Source organism: Syngnathus scovelli, chromosome 15, assembly GCF_024217435.2.
Source record: "Syngnathus scovelli strain Florida chromosome 15, RoL_Ssco_1.2, whole genome shotgun sequence".
Classification (NCBI taxonomy): domain Eukaryota; kingdom Metazoa; phylum Chordata; class Actinopteri; order Syngnathiformes; family Syngnathidae; genus Syngnathus; species Syngnathus scovelli.
In genome coordinates, this window is record NC_090861.1 from 715,429 (window position 1) to 734,258 (window position 18,830).

The 18,830-nt window shown below is 42.3% G+C and overlaps 2 protein-coding genes across 5 annotated transcripts in view; one reads left to right on the forward strand and one right to left on the reverse strand.

The window, feature by feature from the left end:
* Positions 1 to 18,830, reverse strand: part of robo3 (roundabout, axon guidance receptor, homolog 3 (Drosophila)) — a 64,554-nt gene that overhangs the window by 45,187 nt on the left and 537 nt on the right. For 3 of the 4 annotated variants that reach the window (XM_049742177.1, XM_068653123.1, XM_049742178.2), the window contains exon 2: positions 2,494 to 2,666. In XM_049742177.1, coding sequence (XP_049598134.1) covers positions 2,494 to 2,625 — 132 coding nt within the window. In that variant the 5' untranslated portion in view covers positions 2,626 to 2,666. Of the gene's footprint in view, positions 1 to 2,493; positions 2,667 to 18,830 lie in introns of those variants that run through there. The other variant, XM_068653124.1, reaches the window with a different exon arrangement.
* Positions 907 to 18,401, forward strand: esama (endothelial cell adhesion molecule a). The gene is made up of 7 exons (XM_049742190.2): positions 907 to 1,366; positions 14,947 to 15,101; positions 15,239 to 15,440; positions 15,508 to 15,663; positions 15,744 to 15,866; positions 16,066 to 16,201; positions 16,569 to 18,401. The coding sequence occupies exons 1-7, from the start codon at positions 1,306 to 1,308 to the stop codon at positions 17,092 to 17,094; spliced, it is 1,359 nt and encodes a 452-aa protein (XP_049598147.1). The 5' UTR covers positions 907 to 1,305; the 3' UTR covers positions 17,095 to 18,401.

The window sequence follows — 18,830 nt, forward strand, 5'->3', positions numbered from 1 at the left end:
CAAGATTTCAATTGAATACAAAAGTTCATGTTTGGGAAATGTGGGAGCACGTGATTTGCTTTCAAGTCTTTATACAATACAATGTTGTATTGGATGTTTGGTACGTAATTGTTTCTTCGATGCTTTGTACTCAATGTATGACTGACAGTGAATTATCCCTCCCTCCCTCCCCCCTTCATTAATTTAGCAATATATTGTAGGCTTGCTGCTCCTGGAAATAAGTCGGACGTGATAGTATTGCTGCGGAGTACCACTGTCAAAACAAGCCAGCTCTTAACCGAGGTAAGTAAAAAGCAGAGGTGCTCACATTTTGCCAGTCCGTCCTTCATCCTTGTCCAAATGGTTTCAAATAATTTCCCTATACCTTCCTAAAAAAAATGTTATGCCTATGTTATCCTCAAATGGATAAAAGCCCGTTTCCTGCGAGTTCTTCCCAACATGAACCCATATTCACCTTTGATAACTGCGCAATCGTCCTGCATTAGCATCAGCTCTGTTGCCAGCACAACATGTTAACCTTCGAAAAATGAAATGAAGGCACTCTGACCACTTGTGTGACCCATCATAGGTCTCTTCACATTTTGACATTGGCTGGGGGCTCATCTGAAAAACTGTTGCATTTTTGGCTTTGCTTATTATTGATGTATTTATTTATGAAGGTATCTCGCACTTGAATTATGTTTATTTGATTACACCACTGCACCTGTTGTTCTCCATCGCTTGATAGGCCTAAACATCAAGTTGAAACATTTATGGAAATATGCTGTCACTGTGGTTTCAATAAAAAGGCATTTTTTTGGGCAGATTTCTGCAGGCTCAAGCTACAGTAGCTCTCTCTCTCCCTCTCTCTCTCTCTCTCTCAGTCCCTCCCCTCTCTCTCTCTTTCTCTCTCCCCCTCCCCTCACTGTAAAGAACACGGCGACGACAAGTTGCCGAGTTTCTCGTTCCTACATCTGTGAGAGAGGTCTAGCGCACGACGTGGACGTTTTAGGCGGACGTCCCAGTGGTGAAGCTGCTGATCCGTCGCCTTTTAACTTTTTCCTCCACTTTTCTTTACAGTCGAGGGCCAATCAATCATTGCTGGACTGAGGGTGTCTCAGGTGGCTTCCATATTTCCTCACCTGAAGTGTCCCTTAACCATCTGACACCTACCTGTGCGGGGAGGCAGAGCCAAGCACCTGGAGTGCTGTGCCAGAGCCCACCAAGAAAAGGAGGGAAGAGAAAAAGAGAGAGAGCGAGAGAGAGAGAGAGAGAGCACCCGAGACTGCCTGAAGGAAGGACTGCGAGACTGTGGCGACCTGAAACATGGAGGCTACTTTGTGGAAACTTACTGTGGTGTCATTTACCTGCCTGTTGGGGTTGTCAGGTAAGCAAAATGGAATGGAATATATACAAAGTGTCAAATATATTAATAGCAATGCCATGTAATAAGAGAAGAAGAAGAATATGGAAAAAAACAAAAAAACTGAAATTGTATTTTTGCTGGGCGTGCCAGTGAGTGGAGGGGTATATTTAAATAAAAAAAAAAATGTATTTGTCAGGATTTGGGCAAAAATGTGTTAAAACATGATTATGTCTTCCAGGGACGAATAATCCCTTTATAGCTTCTGCAACATTGGCTCATCCGCCACTCTCTTGAGCAACGTATTAAAACTCCTACTTTGCTTGATAACTATATGTAAACGCAGCCCCCCCCCCCCCCCCCCCCGGGTCCGTCATCTTTCAAAAATCGGGACATGGTACAGATACTCAAGATTTTTTCCAAATGTTTTATGAACGACAAGCCATCAATTATTCATTTTGGAGGGCTGTCTGAGAAAATGATCATTTGTCTTGGTTTTTCACTGACATGATTTATTTCTCTTCAGTAAATTTCCATGTCGTGTTTTTTTCCCCATAGACTAGATGGCAAGGTCATTTCAAACATCCAACACCAAAAATCCCAATGGGAGCTTCTGTTTCATGCTCATAATTATGTACATAGTATCATGTTTTAAGGGTGGCCATTTTGGCTGAGCAAAATGTTGCACTGATACGAGCTCTGAATGCTTTTAGAATAAACTTGTATTACAAAACGATCCAATTCTCATGTGGGCTAACTAGGACACTTAGTTTCAACTTTCAAGAGACAAGCCAGCCAGCCAGCAAGCCAGCCGGTGACTCTCAGACATGAAAGCTACGGAGCACAGCGGATTTTCCTTGAGATTTCTTTTGGCTGCTTAAAGTGTCCATTTTCGACACTGTTGCCAAAACAATGTCATGAGCTGACACGGGCAATCTCAGGCTGGCTTGGGAGGGAAGCAGATCACCTGCTACCTGATTCTTCCCACCGTGAGGACTCCATTAGATAAATCACCTCTGGGCTATTTTGCAGGTACAATTTACTCCGAAAGGACTCTGGTCATTTACCGGCAGGTGGTGATTGAGTGTTGCGGCACACACACGCACACACACACGTACACACAACAGGACATTGGAGTCACAGTAGCTGACCTTGACAATCAGTTGTCCTGCAGGTGTGTCCGGAACAGGCAGGCAGGATCCATGGAGGAAGTGCTCATGAATGGCGGGCGGGCGGCCGGCCTTTGGATACAGGAAGGCTGGCTCAGTGCTCCTTAAGACCATGTTGTTGATGTGTGCATTAGAGCAGGAAGTGAGCAAATGTCCTGCAACATACAAGATAAGACCTGAATTTGTGATTTTGTTGCCCCCCCAAAAAAAGGAACAGAGAATATTTGGGCTACTTCCCGATTAATATGACACAATACATTCTTTGTCACGCATTCAAGGCATTGCGTCAATAATGGAAATTCCAAGGCTAAACAGTTTTAAAGACATCATGCACAATTTGTCTCATCAAATGATGCGGCGGGCCGTGTCTGGCCCCCGTGCCCCGAGTTTGCCGCCTACGCTATAGTTGATTCCATCCTTAATCATTTATAATCCATATTTTAGCTGCTGATGAAATATGGTACTATTTTACTGTGGACATAGCATGTGGCAAAAGCACATCTTCATTTGTTTTCCATTCCAGGTGGGTCCACGATGGACTTTACTTATTTAACAAGGTCAATCCACACAAGCTTCAAAGGCTCCATTGGGATGAGGAGGGCAAAGCTGCAGATTGTCTGTGATTTACAAGTGAGGGGGTTGAAAGTTATTTTTAGCGTCATGTATTTTTCTAAACACACTTGTAGGACACTGATCCCGCACCCGTTCTAACTTAGACCGCCTACTCGTCATATTCGATGACAAGTTTTTCAACCATCGCATTTGACAAATCTTGCGTGTCCCTCCCGCAAGGCCACGACGACAGCAAAGGTCAGAGAAGGCGGCAGCGCAGCGCAGTGCGTTCAATTGACAACCTTATCGCTAATTGCCTATTTCTTGGAATAATACGAAATGGACGTGTAGCAAAGCCCCTTTCCTTTTCCACTTTGAGCTGGGATTAGGGCTGTTTGAAGCCTGCAGTCAGTGTGTCCTCATGTGTGTCCCCAGCAACTGGTGCAATTTTGATTTGAGAAAGGATTGGGGGATTTATTGTTACATACGTAATGACACGGAAATACAACGGCGCACTTTTTTCCCTGCGGGCCACTTGACTCTTTCAAGCTCTCGTGCCGGTAGTAATCCTTTGTCGTTATATACGGACGGACGGACGGACGTCGGAGAAGTTCATCCTCGCTGTGGCGTTCTTCGGCACTTCAAAAATATTTCCAAATCCTCTTTTCATATTGCCTGTTATTGTAATTATCTTCATCTTAAACACCTTACTCTAATTTTATCACCTTAATTAAAGCCCCATTTAGCGGATTAATGATGTCACTATATTAAACGGGGAACATGGTGGTATTAGCAGAATCCTACTAAATAGGGTTTTCATAGTTTGACCTCATTTTTACATCAACACTCCTGTTGAAAATAGCGTAGGTATGCCATCCAAGCGCTGCGAAGAGAACTATTGATGACTGAGTCTTTGCTAGGACATCCCATCTCCATCCATGGAGTCAGAAGGAAAAGGCCTCTGTTTTGGGGTCATGAGAAAGTTACTACTTGACTTTCCCATCCTCAGACTCTGGTCTATGCACCCTCTTAAAGGCACACGCACTTCCTATCTTCTTCTATTTTGGGCCTTCCTCGCTGTCCATCACTTTGATGATGTTTTGATATTTTGCTTTGCAAATTCAGTTCATTAGCAGAAACATTTATTTTTTTGTCTATTGCTATTTCAAGCACATTGTTGTCATTTGACTAATAATACTTCCTCGGGATTCCGTCTCACTGCAAATAAAAAAAAAATAATAATCCAATGCACACAGTTTGGGGGAAAACACAGCTTGAGCCAAAGTTCTAGGACAAATCTGCTGCTGGATACTAATACACAGTTGGGCGTGACAATATTTTGACTAGACTTAACAAATAACTATTTACTGCATCAGGCAACTCAATTGGCTTGTCAGTCTACTTTCAATCTCTTTAAATAAGAATTTTTTTTTTTTTTTTTTTGCTCAATACAAGCAAGAATTGTCGAGTGAGCAAACGATCCAAGCTGCCCGTGGCTTGGACAGATGTTGCAACCGACTTCTGGTTGCAACAACTGCCACCTTACATCCCTTCGACCTGTCCATCAAAAAAAAAAAAAAAAAAGTTAATAAAGCCCATGGCAGACGGGAATTGAGGGCACTGGCTTAGACAACATAGGCTGTGTTCAATTACTCTTACTTGAGGTATTTCAGTGGGGGGTGGGGGGGCTGATGCACTTATGACATCAGGCACATTGACACAATCCTGGATTCCTCTAGCCAGTTCATTCCTTGCTGTCGTATCGTCGTGAAGCAATTTGTTTGGATAACACTTTCCTTTTAGTTCCCTTGCTTGTCATATCAGATTGCAATAATAATAAATAAAACATACATGTAAAACATTTTGAATTATATATATATTTGATTTATTATTATTATTATTGCAATCTAATATGTCCATCCGCACCATATCCAAAAGTATAATGTACAAGGCAGACATTTTGTGTGAGGTCATGCTGTCAACAGGCAACCAACAATGTGGAAAAAAAAAAAAGTCATTCTAAGCAGGCTATTAAGCAAAGGCCTTTGGGCCATTTGAGCTGTGCTGAGGCAGAACTAACAAAGAAACACTTTCACACAATTAGATGTACCCCAAAAGGGTTTGAAATATTTATCTGCTGCATCCAAAATAAAGGGGATAATATATAATGACAATATGCATTTTTTTTTTTTTTAAATTGATCATAGCAACATTTGCAGCTTCATCAATAGACAAACCACTTTGTTTGTTTTTAATGTGTCTACACATTGAATGATTATTTCTACCGATGTACTTCTTTTGAATATTAAGACAGATATAGCTGAACTGAATTATCTATAAATCCGACAAACTGAATTGTCACCATTCTAAGCAAATGGCGACAATAAATGATAATTGAATGTTGAAGCACAAGTCTTCATTAAATATAAAACACGAACATGGTATTGTAATTTATTTATATGGCGATGCTCTCAGATTTGGGAATGAATCTCTTAAGCACAAGGACATCCGTGTCCCCTTGAGAGGAAGTCTGTTGCCTTGTTCTTCCCGTCACACAATTTCTATGTCAAACACATTGGCCTTGAATGAGGAAAAAACAAAAAAAAAAGAGTGAGTGAAACCAAAAAGACTTTTTCTTGTTGTTTGCAGATCTTCGCCTCCTGACTTTTCATGACTTTTCCCTCAAATAGTATTTCAATTCTTTTCCTGCCTCAACCTTACCTCTCTATACTGCAGCTACCATGACAAATATATTTGAATTAATATTAGTCACGATTCCCCACCCCCCCGCCGGCCTTCTTTTATGTTTCGGCACACACGCACACACAAGCATTTCTTTTGTCTTTTATCAGTATGATTACCTTCCTCCTCCTCCACCCCCTCCCGTCCCTCCGTGTGCTGCTCTTTTCCTATTTTTTCTTGGCAGCTTCTCCTCCTCCTTGCGCTCATCTCCATCCAATCTCTCCTGAGGGAGGGCTGCAGCTCCAGCATCTCATCAGCATCAGTGTCTCAGGTCAGCCGTGAGGGTTAGAGCACGAGGGAGGGTCTTTGTTGCACCAGTCTCTTTTTATTTATTGCCACTTTTCATTGGCCACCTCCAATGTTGGCATCTAAATGACTGTGCGTTTATCTGGCACTATTTTTGATGAACCTCCGTCCTTCCCTCCTCATCTCTGACCTCACCGAGTGGTGCATGTAGTAATTATAAGCTCTTAGCTATTTTTCTGTCATCCACAATTGCACTCTGAGGAGAGAGCTCAGTTGATGTCGGCGTTACCGATAAAGGCTGAAGGGCTTGGCCGGTGTCACCATTAACTTATAAACAATTGCTGTTTATTCTTACTTTTGTCTCGTGTATTCTTTCTCTCTCTGACACACAGAGAGTAGAGATGAGAGTGGATATGTTGCAATATCCTGCTTTTATGCTCCTTTCTAATTGGGTTCCACTTCCCTCCGTCCAAGTGACCACACCTCTTGTTTAAACAATAGCCACTTTAAAAAAAAAAAAAAAAAAATTAAACATAACCTTTAGTCAGCCTCATGAAAAAATAAAATCTAAAAATATGACTATTATTATGAAAAAGAAAATGACTGAGTGAAAAATGAAAAAAAGGTCATTACCGAGCTACCATATATTGAGAAACATCCGCTTAACAATGACATGGCTTTCCTTGAATGTGTGACCGACCATACGTTATAGAATTGCGCCCATGACAATGGAGCAAGAACTCCCCTGGCAGGAAAGTGTACAACAGCGGAACTAATGACCAAAATAGAATTCTTTGTGCCGTCTTGACGTCACCCCGAGTGTTTGCAGTGTGAGGGAAACTAGCTCTTCTCCATCACTCACTACTATTCCATGTAGAGAGCTACAGAAAGCCCTCATAATCTTTCCTCGCGCATGTTTGAAGAGACCCAAGTCTCTCAACTGAATGCTAAACAGGATCTATCAGGATTACATTTAGGTTTGAACTTGAGCAGCTTGCTGACTCTTACTGATATGGAAATTTGCAATAAGGCTTACTTACCACCTGAAGCTCCAAATTTTGGTTTTCGTCAGCAGTTCTGCATTTATATATATATATATATATATATATTATATATAGTATATTTATTTTTCCTCTGGTAACAGTAAATGAGGCGCTTTTCCTTTTTCCTCAGTCCAGCGTCCCCATTGATCATTTTAACCTTCATTAGTGACTGGTCATTGCATTCACTGATTTTTTTTTTCTTTTTTTTAACCTTCCATTCATGAGGGCCATTAACCCGAAACGTTGAATCTAATTAGTGCTTGCTTGTTGTACTGTGACTTCTAGACTGGATTGTTTTTGAAAACATCTGCACTTCTATTTGTGTCATTTATGGAAGTCCCCGTTATCCTTTGCTGCAACATACAATAGAGAGAATAGAAAAGCATTGGTTGGAGTAGGCACACTCACATGCATTTCTATGCATACACACGTGCACACAAAAGCCCTATTAAGTATCTCCATCACGCTGTCATAAAAAATGAAAATCCTCATTTCAATGCAACGTGTTTTTGAGGCTACAGTCACGAGCCATAAGGAAAAGAGCAAATTCAGATTCACTTTATTGAATTCTCATGCAACACGGAAGAAAAGTCATGCTCAACTACAAATTTGACATTGCCTGGAAAATGCAGGCTGGTAACTATTACATGTCCCTATGAGCCAGAAAAAAATGAGCTAAAGCGAATAGCGAAAAAGAATGAAGACAAAGCAAAGATTTTCTGCCCAGTCAAGGGTTGCGCTGGGAGAAAAGGAGGACAAGGAAGGAGTAAGTTAAATGAAGATTGCATCAGATGGAGATTTGACTCTTTAATCGAGTCGGTGAGGATTAGAGCGGGATTATGAGGAATCTTGACATTGGAGCAAATTAGCAGGCTACAGTTAATCTGAGAGGCGGACCAGGCCTAAGTACTGGACCAGACAGAAATCTGTGTGTGTGTGTGTGTGTTGCACAGATGTAATGAGGTGATACACACTTGTTTATTTTTACCATATCCCCTTCTAATCAATCAATTTCATTGATGGGCCAATTGATGTCCCATATTTTCCTCATTTACTATAGTCCTGTGTATTTTATCTATGGATTTTGTGTTTGTAGAAAAAAAAGTGTCATCTAATAAAGTAGTAAACGAGCAAACCAGAAATGAGTGCTTCCAAACTTGGGAGCGTTGCAGCCCAAAAAGAATTCTAGTTCTCCCATACACGGCGCAACCAACAATGACATGGCACACACACACACACAGTAAACATGAGCTGATGTTACATTTTCATTTTCACAGCCTGTCAATTAGAGCAGGTTTGTTTACTGCCCATGAAAGTCTGACTCGGCGCTTCATTGTAGCTGCGGCGGGAAAACATCTAAAACATCTTTTATTAATGTCTCAAATGTGTGGCAATGGGGGGGGGGGGGGGGGATGGTTATCACAAAGGACAGGTTGCTTATATAAGAGCTCATTTCCAGGCGGTTGTAGCACCTTGGAATTGTATCCCCCTGCTGCGTTGCTTTAAGTCGATTCACACACAGCCCCTCAAGTGGCCGCGTGTCCCCTCGAATCACGGGACTCGCGCACTCTCGCTACCTCGGCGCTCGGCAGGACTCACTAACAGAATGGTCACATCGTCTCGTGTTAGCACACGGCGCCACGCGCACTCAAAGGGATTGTGCCAGTGCAACTTATTTAGCACTAGACAAACAAACGTTGCTCTTCTGAAAGCCATTTTCCGAGACAGAAAACAAAAGTTTGGGGGAAGTTACCAAAAATATCACAGCTTCTTGAATTTTGGGCAAGCGGCAAGAACACAAACGGTCTTGTGAAATATATCCATCTGTATATATGATTGTCATTGTACAGCTATCACAGATATCATCTTGTTAAATTCCTTTTCGGGGTCTGTTCCAAATTCTGGCTATGATTTCAAATCTCTCCATCCATCTCATCTGCATTGCTTGGTTGTTTGTGGAATGTCCCTTGAAATTGAACAAGATAATTCATCCTATCCCAAGGGCCGAGTGGGCAGATCAAGTGCAAGTACCTTCCGAGACCCCGACAGGATATCATCTCATCGCAATCGTGTGTTTGTTCACACAACTCTCTCAAGGGATGCACGTATTGGGCCACTAACAAATCTTGACAGTAAAGGGAAGGTCTCGGAAGGAGCAGACGTAGAAGGATGGAGTCTTCCATTATGTATGCTGGTTGTTATTTTCATCACAGGCAGGCAGGCAGGCAGGCGTCATTGTACTACTTCCTGCCCTGTCAGCAAATATGGCCATGCGTTCACAGATTGCCTTATTCCCTCCATGGCCACAAAATCCAGCCATCTCACTAGAAATGGACCTACTGCGTTCCATTAGCTGGACCTGTCCCCAAAGTCATATGGATTCTGTTGTGACTTGAAGTTGAGCTGCTTGTTGTGGCCACTTACCATTAGGCCACTCAGGAAAATGAGAGTGAGAAAGTGGCCCTACTCAGGAGCCCATGCATTATTTCACAGCACATGTGACAGGCAGGCCAGCACATAGACACAATAGACAGACGCCGGCCAAGCATACGTCTGATATTCCAAAACATACGCCAAATAACACATTTAGACAGAAGGCAATTTTGTAAAGTCCTGAAAAAGACGACATTCTTTATTTGTATAGTATATCCAAATATTGCTTTTTTCCCCCCATAAATCTATAATGAATTTAATAATAATAATAAATTTGCAACCATGCTGTAGCTATAAGTCACATCACGCAGGAAAGGCTACGTGCTGGTTGGGACGGCTCTCTCTATTCATGCCTGCTCGCTGCCTTTGTCTGTGTGTGTGTGCGTTTGCGTGGTTCTACTTCCTCTTTCCCTCCTGACATTCCACTTCCCATCCCAGCAGCCTGGTGGGCTCAGATAAGGCCTTCCAGAAACATTCCTTCTTCCTGATGATTCTCTCCTCTCTATCCAAGCACTCAATCCCGCTAATGTGTAAAGAAAACGCTCACTCGCTCGGAGTCGTTGCAGAAGTGATGGAACGAAAGTTGAGATGGTCGTGAGCTGCTCAGCAAGCACAGGCTAATATTATACAGTCAGCTCCTCATCTTTGGATTCAACTTCAGTGTTTGCATGTGGTCGGCCGGAACTCCGCCCATCCTTCCTGCAACTAGATCCCCACCGTCTACTTGTTAATGAGGCAAAGGGGGGGGGGGTCGGGGAACTGACCTCATGAAGAGAGCGTTTGTAACTTGTAACCTGTCTCCTGTTTCTTTTCCACTTGAGAATCACACAGCTTGGTAACAGGAGTCTGGCCATATTGTTCATTGTCCATAATGAAAATGGGCGGGGGGACAAGTCCCACCAAACTCAAAAGCAAAGCGTAGATCCTTCTTTTCTGCTGGAGTGCTAGCCTTTTCAATCATCTCAACGGTTTCTTCTTAAAACAGACAGGATGACTTTTTTGGAAGATGCCCGTTTTTGCAAATCTATTGGTATTTCCTACTTTCTTGAATGAACTGTTCAAGAAAGTGGATTAACGTCATTGGTGTTTGGAAAGTCAAGTTGTTAATTGATGTGGCGGCGTCCTCCTGGTGGTAACATCTCTCCTCCCCAACAGCAGATGTGATTGTTTCCTTGGGGAGCGCAGCGCGCCTGCATACCTGCAGCACGAGCTAGCATTGAACGCTGATAGGATTAGTAGTGTTGAGGCTTATAGCAGCAGAGTCCTGGCAGCTCCGCCATCCAACCCAATCAAGTCTGAGTGCAGCAGAGACCAGAGCTAAAGCCGCCATGCCGACCGACCGACCGACACCCTTAGCGTATTATCCAGAGTACTTGTGGAAAGGAAGAATTGTATTCTTGCGCGGACGACATAAAGTGACAAATGTTACGGCTGTACCGTGCTCTGTGTTATTAAAGTCCACAGTGTCATTTGTGCTGCAATATCCAATCATATTCCAGCAATGGAGGCTGGCTGTGGCAAGATACATAATTAGAGTCACAATAACGGTCATTACAGTGTTGCTGGGGGGGTCATTTTGCACTGTTTTCAAAGAAGTTTATAATAGCTGAACCTGATCTGCCACTAGCTCAGACCTAACTATATGTCAGCCATAATGAAATGATTATCATTGTTATATTTTGGTCGTCATTATAAATAGTCATTATGACCTCTGAGCAAAAGCCCTTGAATACACTTTTAGAATTCACACGCATTGAATTGTAGGGTTGAGCAATTATGAAAAAAATAATCATGATTTTTTTTTTTTAAATAATATTGAGATCATGGTTAATAAACTAGATTGTTTATTGATTTCAAAACATATGTATTCAACGACCAAAATTGAACTTGAAAGAACAACCGCAAGATTATTAGCAAGTAATATGAATATATAATAAGTCATATTTTTTTTCCCGCTCACTAATGAGGCAACTCACACAGATGCAGCGATCAAAATATTAGCATCTGTGCCTGCAGCATCTCAGTGAAAAGAGGCGGAGCTTATTGCTCACTGGGAGGACCAGAGCGCATCATTACGGATTGCAGAAAGTTTTATCAACAGAACCAGCAAACGTTGCTGTTGGTAAATCATTTTGAAATGCAACAGAAGCGTGTGCTTACCGACATGCCTCGCCAATTTACACATCTTATAGTGTGTCCGACAGAAATGAACTGATTTGAAATAAATGCCGAACGCGGTTGTGCTTTTTTCAGAATGCTGCCGATTAACCCGATACAAGCTACCGGTCGGGCTAAGGTTGCATTATATTTATCTCTCTACGGCTTAATGGTTCAGATGGAAGCTTTTTCACGAACCACCTGTTATTTGTTATGTACACAATATATGCGGCAAATTTGGCCTTTGCTCTTATAGCAGAAGAAAGTTCTTTGATATCTGTATGGAAAAGAGGCTGAAATGATTTATTTCCATTGTAAATACATTTGACTTGTCTCAGCGTGTTAGTTGTACATGACTCATCCACACTTAAATGTACGTATGGAAATCGGAATCAAGATAAAGCGCGTACAAGGACAAAAATCGATATTTCACTTTGCATATAGTTTGCAGGGTGAATGTAGATATTGCAGCACAAATTCCAAATACAGCAGAATGTTCATAAACATTCCACCAGTGAATGGAAGAGCTTCTACATAAACATATGATCAAATCTGCATTTCAAATCACAAGCAGCAGTCAAATGATTGATCCCAAGCCCTCCGCCATCTTAAACATGTTTTGCCCCTCTCCCTCGAATGGCTGCTGCTCCGTCTCCCCCGTTTAATTAGAATGGAAAAAATACAATTGCATGGTTATCAGATGATGACTTTCCAGCCCTGAATCGTGTGCATGTGATTGCATTGGCTGTGCTGAACAAAACAATAATAGAATTTTGAAAATCATCTGAAGATATGCGTCACTATAATGAGATTAATTTGAGGAAACCGCTGTGTTTTGGGGCTCCAGTGAGTGGGGAGATCTAGAAAATGGCCTTGGATTCATTCAAATCCCCAAAGTGCTACATTGGGATCGTTATAAAAGCTTCATCGCTGCCAGGGCCTTCTTCGTATGATGTAAAAAATACAATTGGGACCCAATTGCTCAATCGTGCTGCCTTATGATGAAATACCTTTTGTTCTGACTATGTCAAATGTGTTGCTAAAGATGCACTGGGGAAAGAAAACAAAAAAAAAGGCTCTTTTTTTAGTAGCCTCAAGTCAGGATGAACAGTACAATAGTTCATAATAGTTTTGTCAACGTTTGAATGTCAACGAATGAACATTTAATCCACATGATACTCTATATCTGATGAGTTCAACAACAAAGCAAACAATGTGAGCAAAACACATTTTTGGCAATACAAAATTATTTCAGCGCAAAAAAGTGAATTCATATTTCATAATATTAATATAGATTTAATATATGAAGTCGTATTTAACAAAACGTTCCCAATAATGTGCTCATGGTACCTTGTACATCTAATAAATAGAAGCCACTGTTGACTACAAAGTCCCTGATAAGATTTTCAGAGGAAGTGACCAACCCACTCCACCCTAAGCAAAAATTGGTGCCATCAAAATAATGCCTTATCTGCACTCCAAATAAACAAATGATATCTCAAGCGGTTCTTGTAATCACCAGCTTTGCGCTTAAAAGATCACATGTTCACACGCAGGAAATACTTTCATGGAGGGAAACAACACTTGATGTTGTGTGCACCTCCAAAAAAAAAAAAAGAATCAGCGGGCAGGCAACTCGTGTGTGTACAGTACACACTTGAAGCTGAAGCTAATTCATTCAACGGAGGAACGCAATGACACTTTAATCTCATTCTCAGCGCTGATGTGTCTGTCGCTGCATGTCCTCTCCCAACAATTGTACCGCCGTCCTCATTAGCAACACGTCAACTCCATTCAATTTAAAGGCATTACAGCAACAGCTCGGCAAGCACAAAGTCGTTGAAGCGTTGCGCTGGTCCACCTGGACAGAGCAGGTTTCTCCTGAAAGTAGCATTTTGATTCCATTCAAGCTCATGACTCTTTAATGCTTCACGACTCTACCTCGTGTATTGTCAGTTATAATTTATGGACTTACACCAAAAACAGCCCATCCCTCATGTTTAGATGGCAACAAGGTTTGTGTCACATCAAATTTCCAACAGGTTGTTCTTTCTACCAAGGGTTGAGTAGAATTTCACAATGGAGGTCATACACGCACGGACGGCCATGTAGTCGTTGAATGGGAGGAAGCAAAAAGTGGCAGCCAAGTTGTCTTGTTGCGTGGTCGCAGAACACGCGTAAGCGCACTCGACTAAAACGTTCACGGCCGAGATCATGTGAAGCAGCCACCGGGACAGGTGCTGCTGCAACAACCAGTTTACATAAGCAAAGAATTGTGTCCCAAAGCATAAAGCATAAAGCTCATCTCTATCCTCGTTGTGCTGCTCCACCAGACTGCATTTCGTCATTGCACCCGAGTCGCACGGTCAAATGCACACCTTCATGCCGTCTGGCACTTGATGGCATTTTTACTTTTATTCACGGACTTGATCTTTTTGATATAATCGTTGGTGGGCAAAAGCTTTCGTTCATGTCACTTAATCTTAATGTATTCACTGTCACGCCAGGCGACCTCGGTCTTACCCCAATGCTTTAAAAAGCCTTTGCCGACCGATTAAACCTCTTTTTTGTCAGCACCCAACTTGATATGCGTCATTCTCGGTCATCGGTTCAGCAAATCTCCCCAAGCCTCATTGTCAAACAAGCCAAGCGATATTTCACCTCCCTGCAAAATATTTGCTTGTAAACGCGCGAATATAGTCGAGAGCGTCATAGCACTTAATTAATGCAATTATCTCGAGAGTTAAGCCTACGTACATTGTCACTCTCCACTGACACTGATCTGCTTCGTTTCTCTCCAGAGTGGCAAGGAAAGTGATAGCTACACCTACTCGCTTCAGATCTCTTTCCATGGGGCAATGTTGCAGTTCCATTGATCCGAATGTTTGAAACAGCATGAAGTTAGTCCATTGCATCTTTTTGGGATACTGACAACTTGAGCTTATTTACAGATGATTGCAACATTTGATGCCATCAAAGACTTTTGCTTCTCCCATTGCATTGATATGGTGCACGCAAGATGATGAAGTATCTTATGAAACCGTTTCAGTCAAACGTTTGCATCCGAGATTCATATTATTGCACTGACCTTCAATTGAGAGAGTGTTGCAGCTCCGTGCTGCCCCCCTCTGGATTTCCCTTTACATTACAGCCTAGGACATTTGCGCGAGAATTGGGTCAACGGACCTTGTGGTAGGATTTCTACATGTCCTCGCTTCCTTCCCAAAACGTGAGTGTGGCCTTTTGTTTCTTTTCCCTGAAGGCATTTGGGCGGAGATCCTGATGGCCCAAACTCAAATGGATGTACTGCAGGGGCACATGGTCGTCTTGAAGGCTTCATACAACACGGTGCCTGGCGATAATGACTTGAGCACAAACACCATCCTCTGGAACTTTGTTTCTGACAGCACTCACCTGGTAAGAAATGAATTGGCCGCCGCCGCCGCCGCCGCCACCACCACCACCACCACCACCACCACCACCACCACCACCACGATCATAGAAGACGACTAAGCTCTGGAAATGTCTTTCTGCTGTTTCTCGGTCACGTTTAGATCATCGCTTACACGAAAGACTCCATAAGTGTGGGGAGTGTTGCGTTCAAGGGCCGAGTTGGATTCACCTCTAGCATGCCCTCTCGTGACGTGTCTCTGTTCATCAACAACACCCGGGAGTCGGATTCCGGACGTTACATCTGCCAAGTCATCATCCCGGATAAACCTGGCCTCACTGCCGAGCTCAGCCTGGATGTCAAAGGTAAGAAAGGACGGAGCCAACGACGGACTGTTTGACCGATCCAATGATTCCGCACTTTGCTCTACAGTGCCCCCTGCTGTCCCAAAGTGCACTTTATCAGGGGAACCGGTGCAGAAAGGAAACGTGACTCTGAGCTGCAAGTCCAACAGCGGCAAGCCGATTCCATTGTATAAGTGGAAGAGAACAAGTCCCACCTCGGAGGTTTTCTTCTCACCCATGCTCAGTGAGTAGAGAGCGTGTCCATCCATCCACTTTGTGAATCCACGCCTACACGATGCTTGTCCTGTTTCAATGCCATTATAGATGAGAAGACGGGCATTCTGAAGCTGAGTAACCTGAGCAGTAACATGTCAGGGAAGTATGCGTGCAATGCCAGCAATGAAGTCGGATATGAAGTCTGCTTCATCAACCTGGAGATTTCCAATCGTATGTAAAAGTGTTCCTATTGCTACCATACAGTTACAATGCAGTACTTTTTTTTTTTATCCAAGTACGATGTCAAACAGATCATTGACTAAATACAAACCACCTTGTCATCTCACTTGAGTCTCTTCTCAAATCAAATCTTCAGTTTGATGCATTTTATTCTCCATGTATTTGTTGTGAGCTCTGATTTTCTCTACAGCCAATAAAGTTGGAGTGATTGTTGGCGCCACTGTGGGCACAGTGGTTGGCATCCTCTGCCTTTTACTCATTTTCGTGTTTTTCCTTAAGAAGAAGAAGCAACGGGACAATGAAGATGACCTGGCGAATGAAATCAAGTGAGTTGGACAAGACTGACAGAAGAGTCAGCGCAAACTTGTTGCACCTAGCTACCAAAAAAAAACAACAAAAAAAAACAACTTCCAGTTGCAATGCGTGAATAATATTAGTCAGATACACATAAAGTAGACACCAATGGAACAAGAACAAAGTCAGTCTTATGTTGGGTCAAATGCCAAAGAATACAAATAATCCATCCTACTGAATCCAACCAAAATCAAATGAAACACTTATGTAATTTGATGGCATATTAACTGCTCTGATCCAGAGGCAACTTCTGGATCTCGGGGCCACTAAATGACAAGAACTACAGAGGAGATTTCAGAGTCAACCAAACTTTGCTTCACACCTTTGTCCACAATTCAGAGAGGATGCTCAGGCTCCCAAACGCGTGTCCTGGGCTAAAAGTGGAATGGGTTCCGATATCATCTCAAAGAACGGCACCTTGTCCTCCATCGCTTCCAGCCCGCAACACAGAGAGCAACACAACAACCACCACCACCACCAGCAGCACTTGCAGCAGTACCCCCAGCGCCCTCCGTCCGACACGGCCTCCGTGGTCACGGCCACCGGCAGCGTAGCCGGCTACCGTCCTTCCCGCCATCAGGGAGTGTCCACCCCGACGCACTACGGCTACAACAGCGATGCCACCCTACCGCGCGACTCTTCGGAGGCCAACGGGGGGTCCCAAGCCAGACCGGAACGTTACACCCAGCTGCCGCAGGCGCAGATGCTCCCACAAACCTTTAGCCATCCTCCTCAATTTCAAGCTCAGGCCACTCCGCCACCTCCGCCACTTCCCTCGTCCACACTCACAGGCTCCAACATCAGCCGCATGGGTGGGGTGCCCATTATGGTGCCTGCGCAGAACCAGGCTGGATCTCTTGTCTAATAGCCATGACCTAAAGTCCCCTTGACCTTCCTGGAAGGGTTCACCTGGAGTTCTTTTTCATGGAGGACTGGGTTCTTAGTATTTAGCAAAGCTTATTAAGATTTTAGGACTCACTCCTGGTTTAAGTATTTTATTTATATTCATTACGCACTGTATAGCTAGCTAGTACATTGTTCAATCTTTTCTACCTTACAATTTTTACATTGTTTTTTATTGTGTCATTCAATTTCAACAGCTTTTATTTGTTATATTTCCGATATAGGTTCTTTTGTTTTTGCTTCTAACCATTTGAACACATTTATTCAGCTACTTTATAAGCAGAGCACTCACTATTTTGGGTTGCTCAGTTGTAACTTGACACATGGAGGCCTTCATGTTTTGTTAGCTGTTAAGCTTCAGCGACTCCACCTACAATTGTGAAATGTCACTTGTTAAATGAAAAAGACAAAACAAAACAAAAGATGCCGAGCCGTTAAATGTTAAAACTATTACTAATAAATCTTGAGGGCATTGCAGCAAAATTGTACAAACGTCGTAATCCCCCCTGACATAGTGACAAAGTTATTTTAAGTAACCACAATTTTATTTGCAAGCAGCACAAGAAATGTAAATATGCTATTTATTTTATTTTTGTTATTATTACAGTGAGAAAAGTATGAAAGCTGCAACAGTAATGCGGGTATATACTGAGATTATGTGTTAAGTTATTTCTGCCTTGAACACTGGATACTGAACCAAAGAAAAACAGTACAAATACTTATGTTCATTACATGCTTTGTTTGAACTTCTTTTCAGTAAAGACATTTCTATCTGGTTAAAAAAAAAATTAAAAAAAAATGCATTCAATGTGTGCGGCATTGTATAAAACGATCCAATATTCTATGTTGTCTTGACACTGGCATTGTACTGGCCCCTTCTGGAAGTGAAATTGTTCATTGATTTTATCTCAACGCTGTGCAAGAATGAAAAGAAAAATGTTTGATTATATAAATGCAGCTACAATTCATCAAAGTCAGTATTTGAAATTTCAAACTGCATTGCGAACAATAGAATTTATTTCAAACATCTCCAACAGTATTTTTGGATGTTTTAAAGAAGCTACGTTTTTTATGATCGATTGTTTTTATTTTATTTTGAACTGAAGTGCTATCAACTAAAATGGATAAACTACTGTGGACAAACCGGAGGCCAAATGTGTTTATTGCTAACGGTGGTGTCAGTTTTAGACAAGATGTGCACTTGTATCTTCCATATTCTTCTTTGTAAAAATGCTTTGTATAATATTTTCAATTAAAAAATCTAAGAGAGGTGTGCGTGTGTGTGCGCGCTGCATCAACACATTTGACTTTGTGAGCTGCAGCCTGCCAATATTATATTTATGTTGTGTGCGTGTATTAGTAAACATTTTACTCATTCAGTTCTGGTCTATATCATGTGGAACAACGTGAGGGAGGAGCGCTCAGAGCAAGCCGTTTTGGTGCGGTCTCTTTAAATGCAAATAATAATAGGTCACACCCCGGTCAGACATGTTTGTAGTTTTTAAGCGGTAGGTCACACCCCTGTCAGACATGTTTGTAGTTTTTAAGCGGTAGGTCACACCCCTGTCAGACATGTTTGTAGTTTTTAAGCGGTAGGTCACACCCCTGTCAGACATGTTTGTAGTTTTTAAGCGGTAGGTCACACCCCTGTCAAGACATTTTTGTAGTTTTTAAGCGGCGTAGTGTTTACTTCTGCCA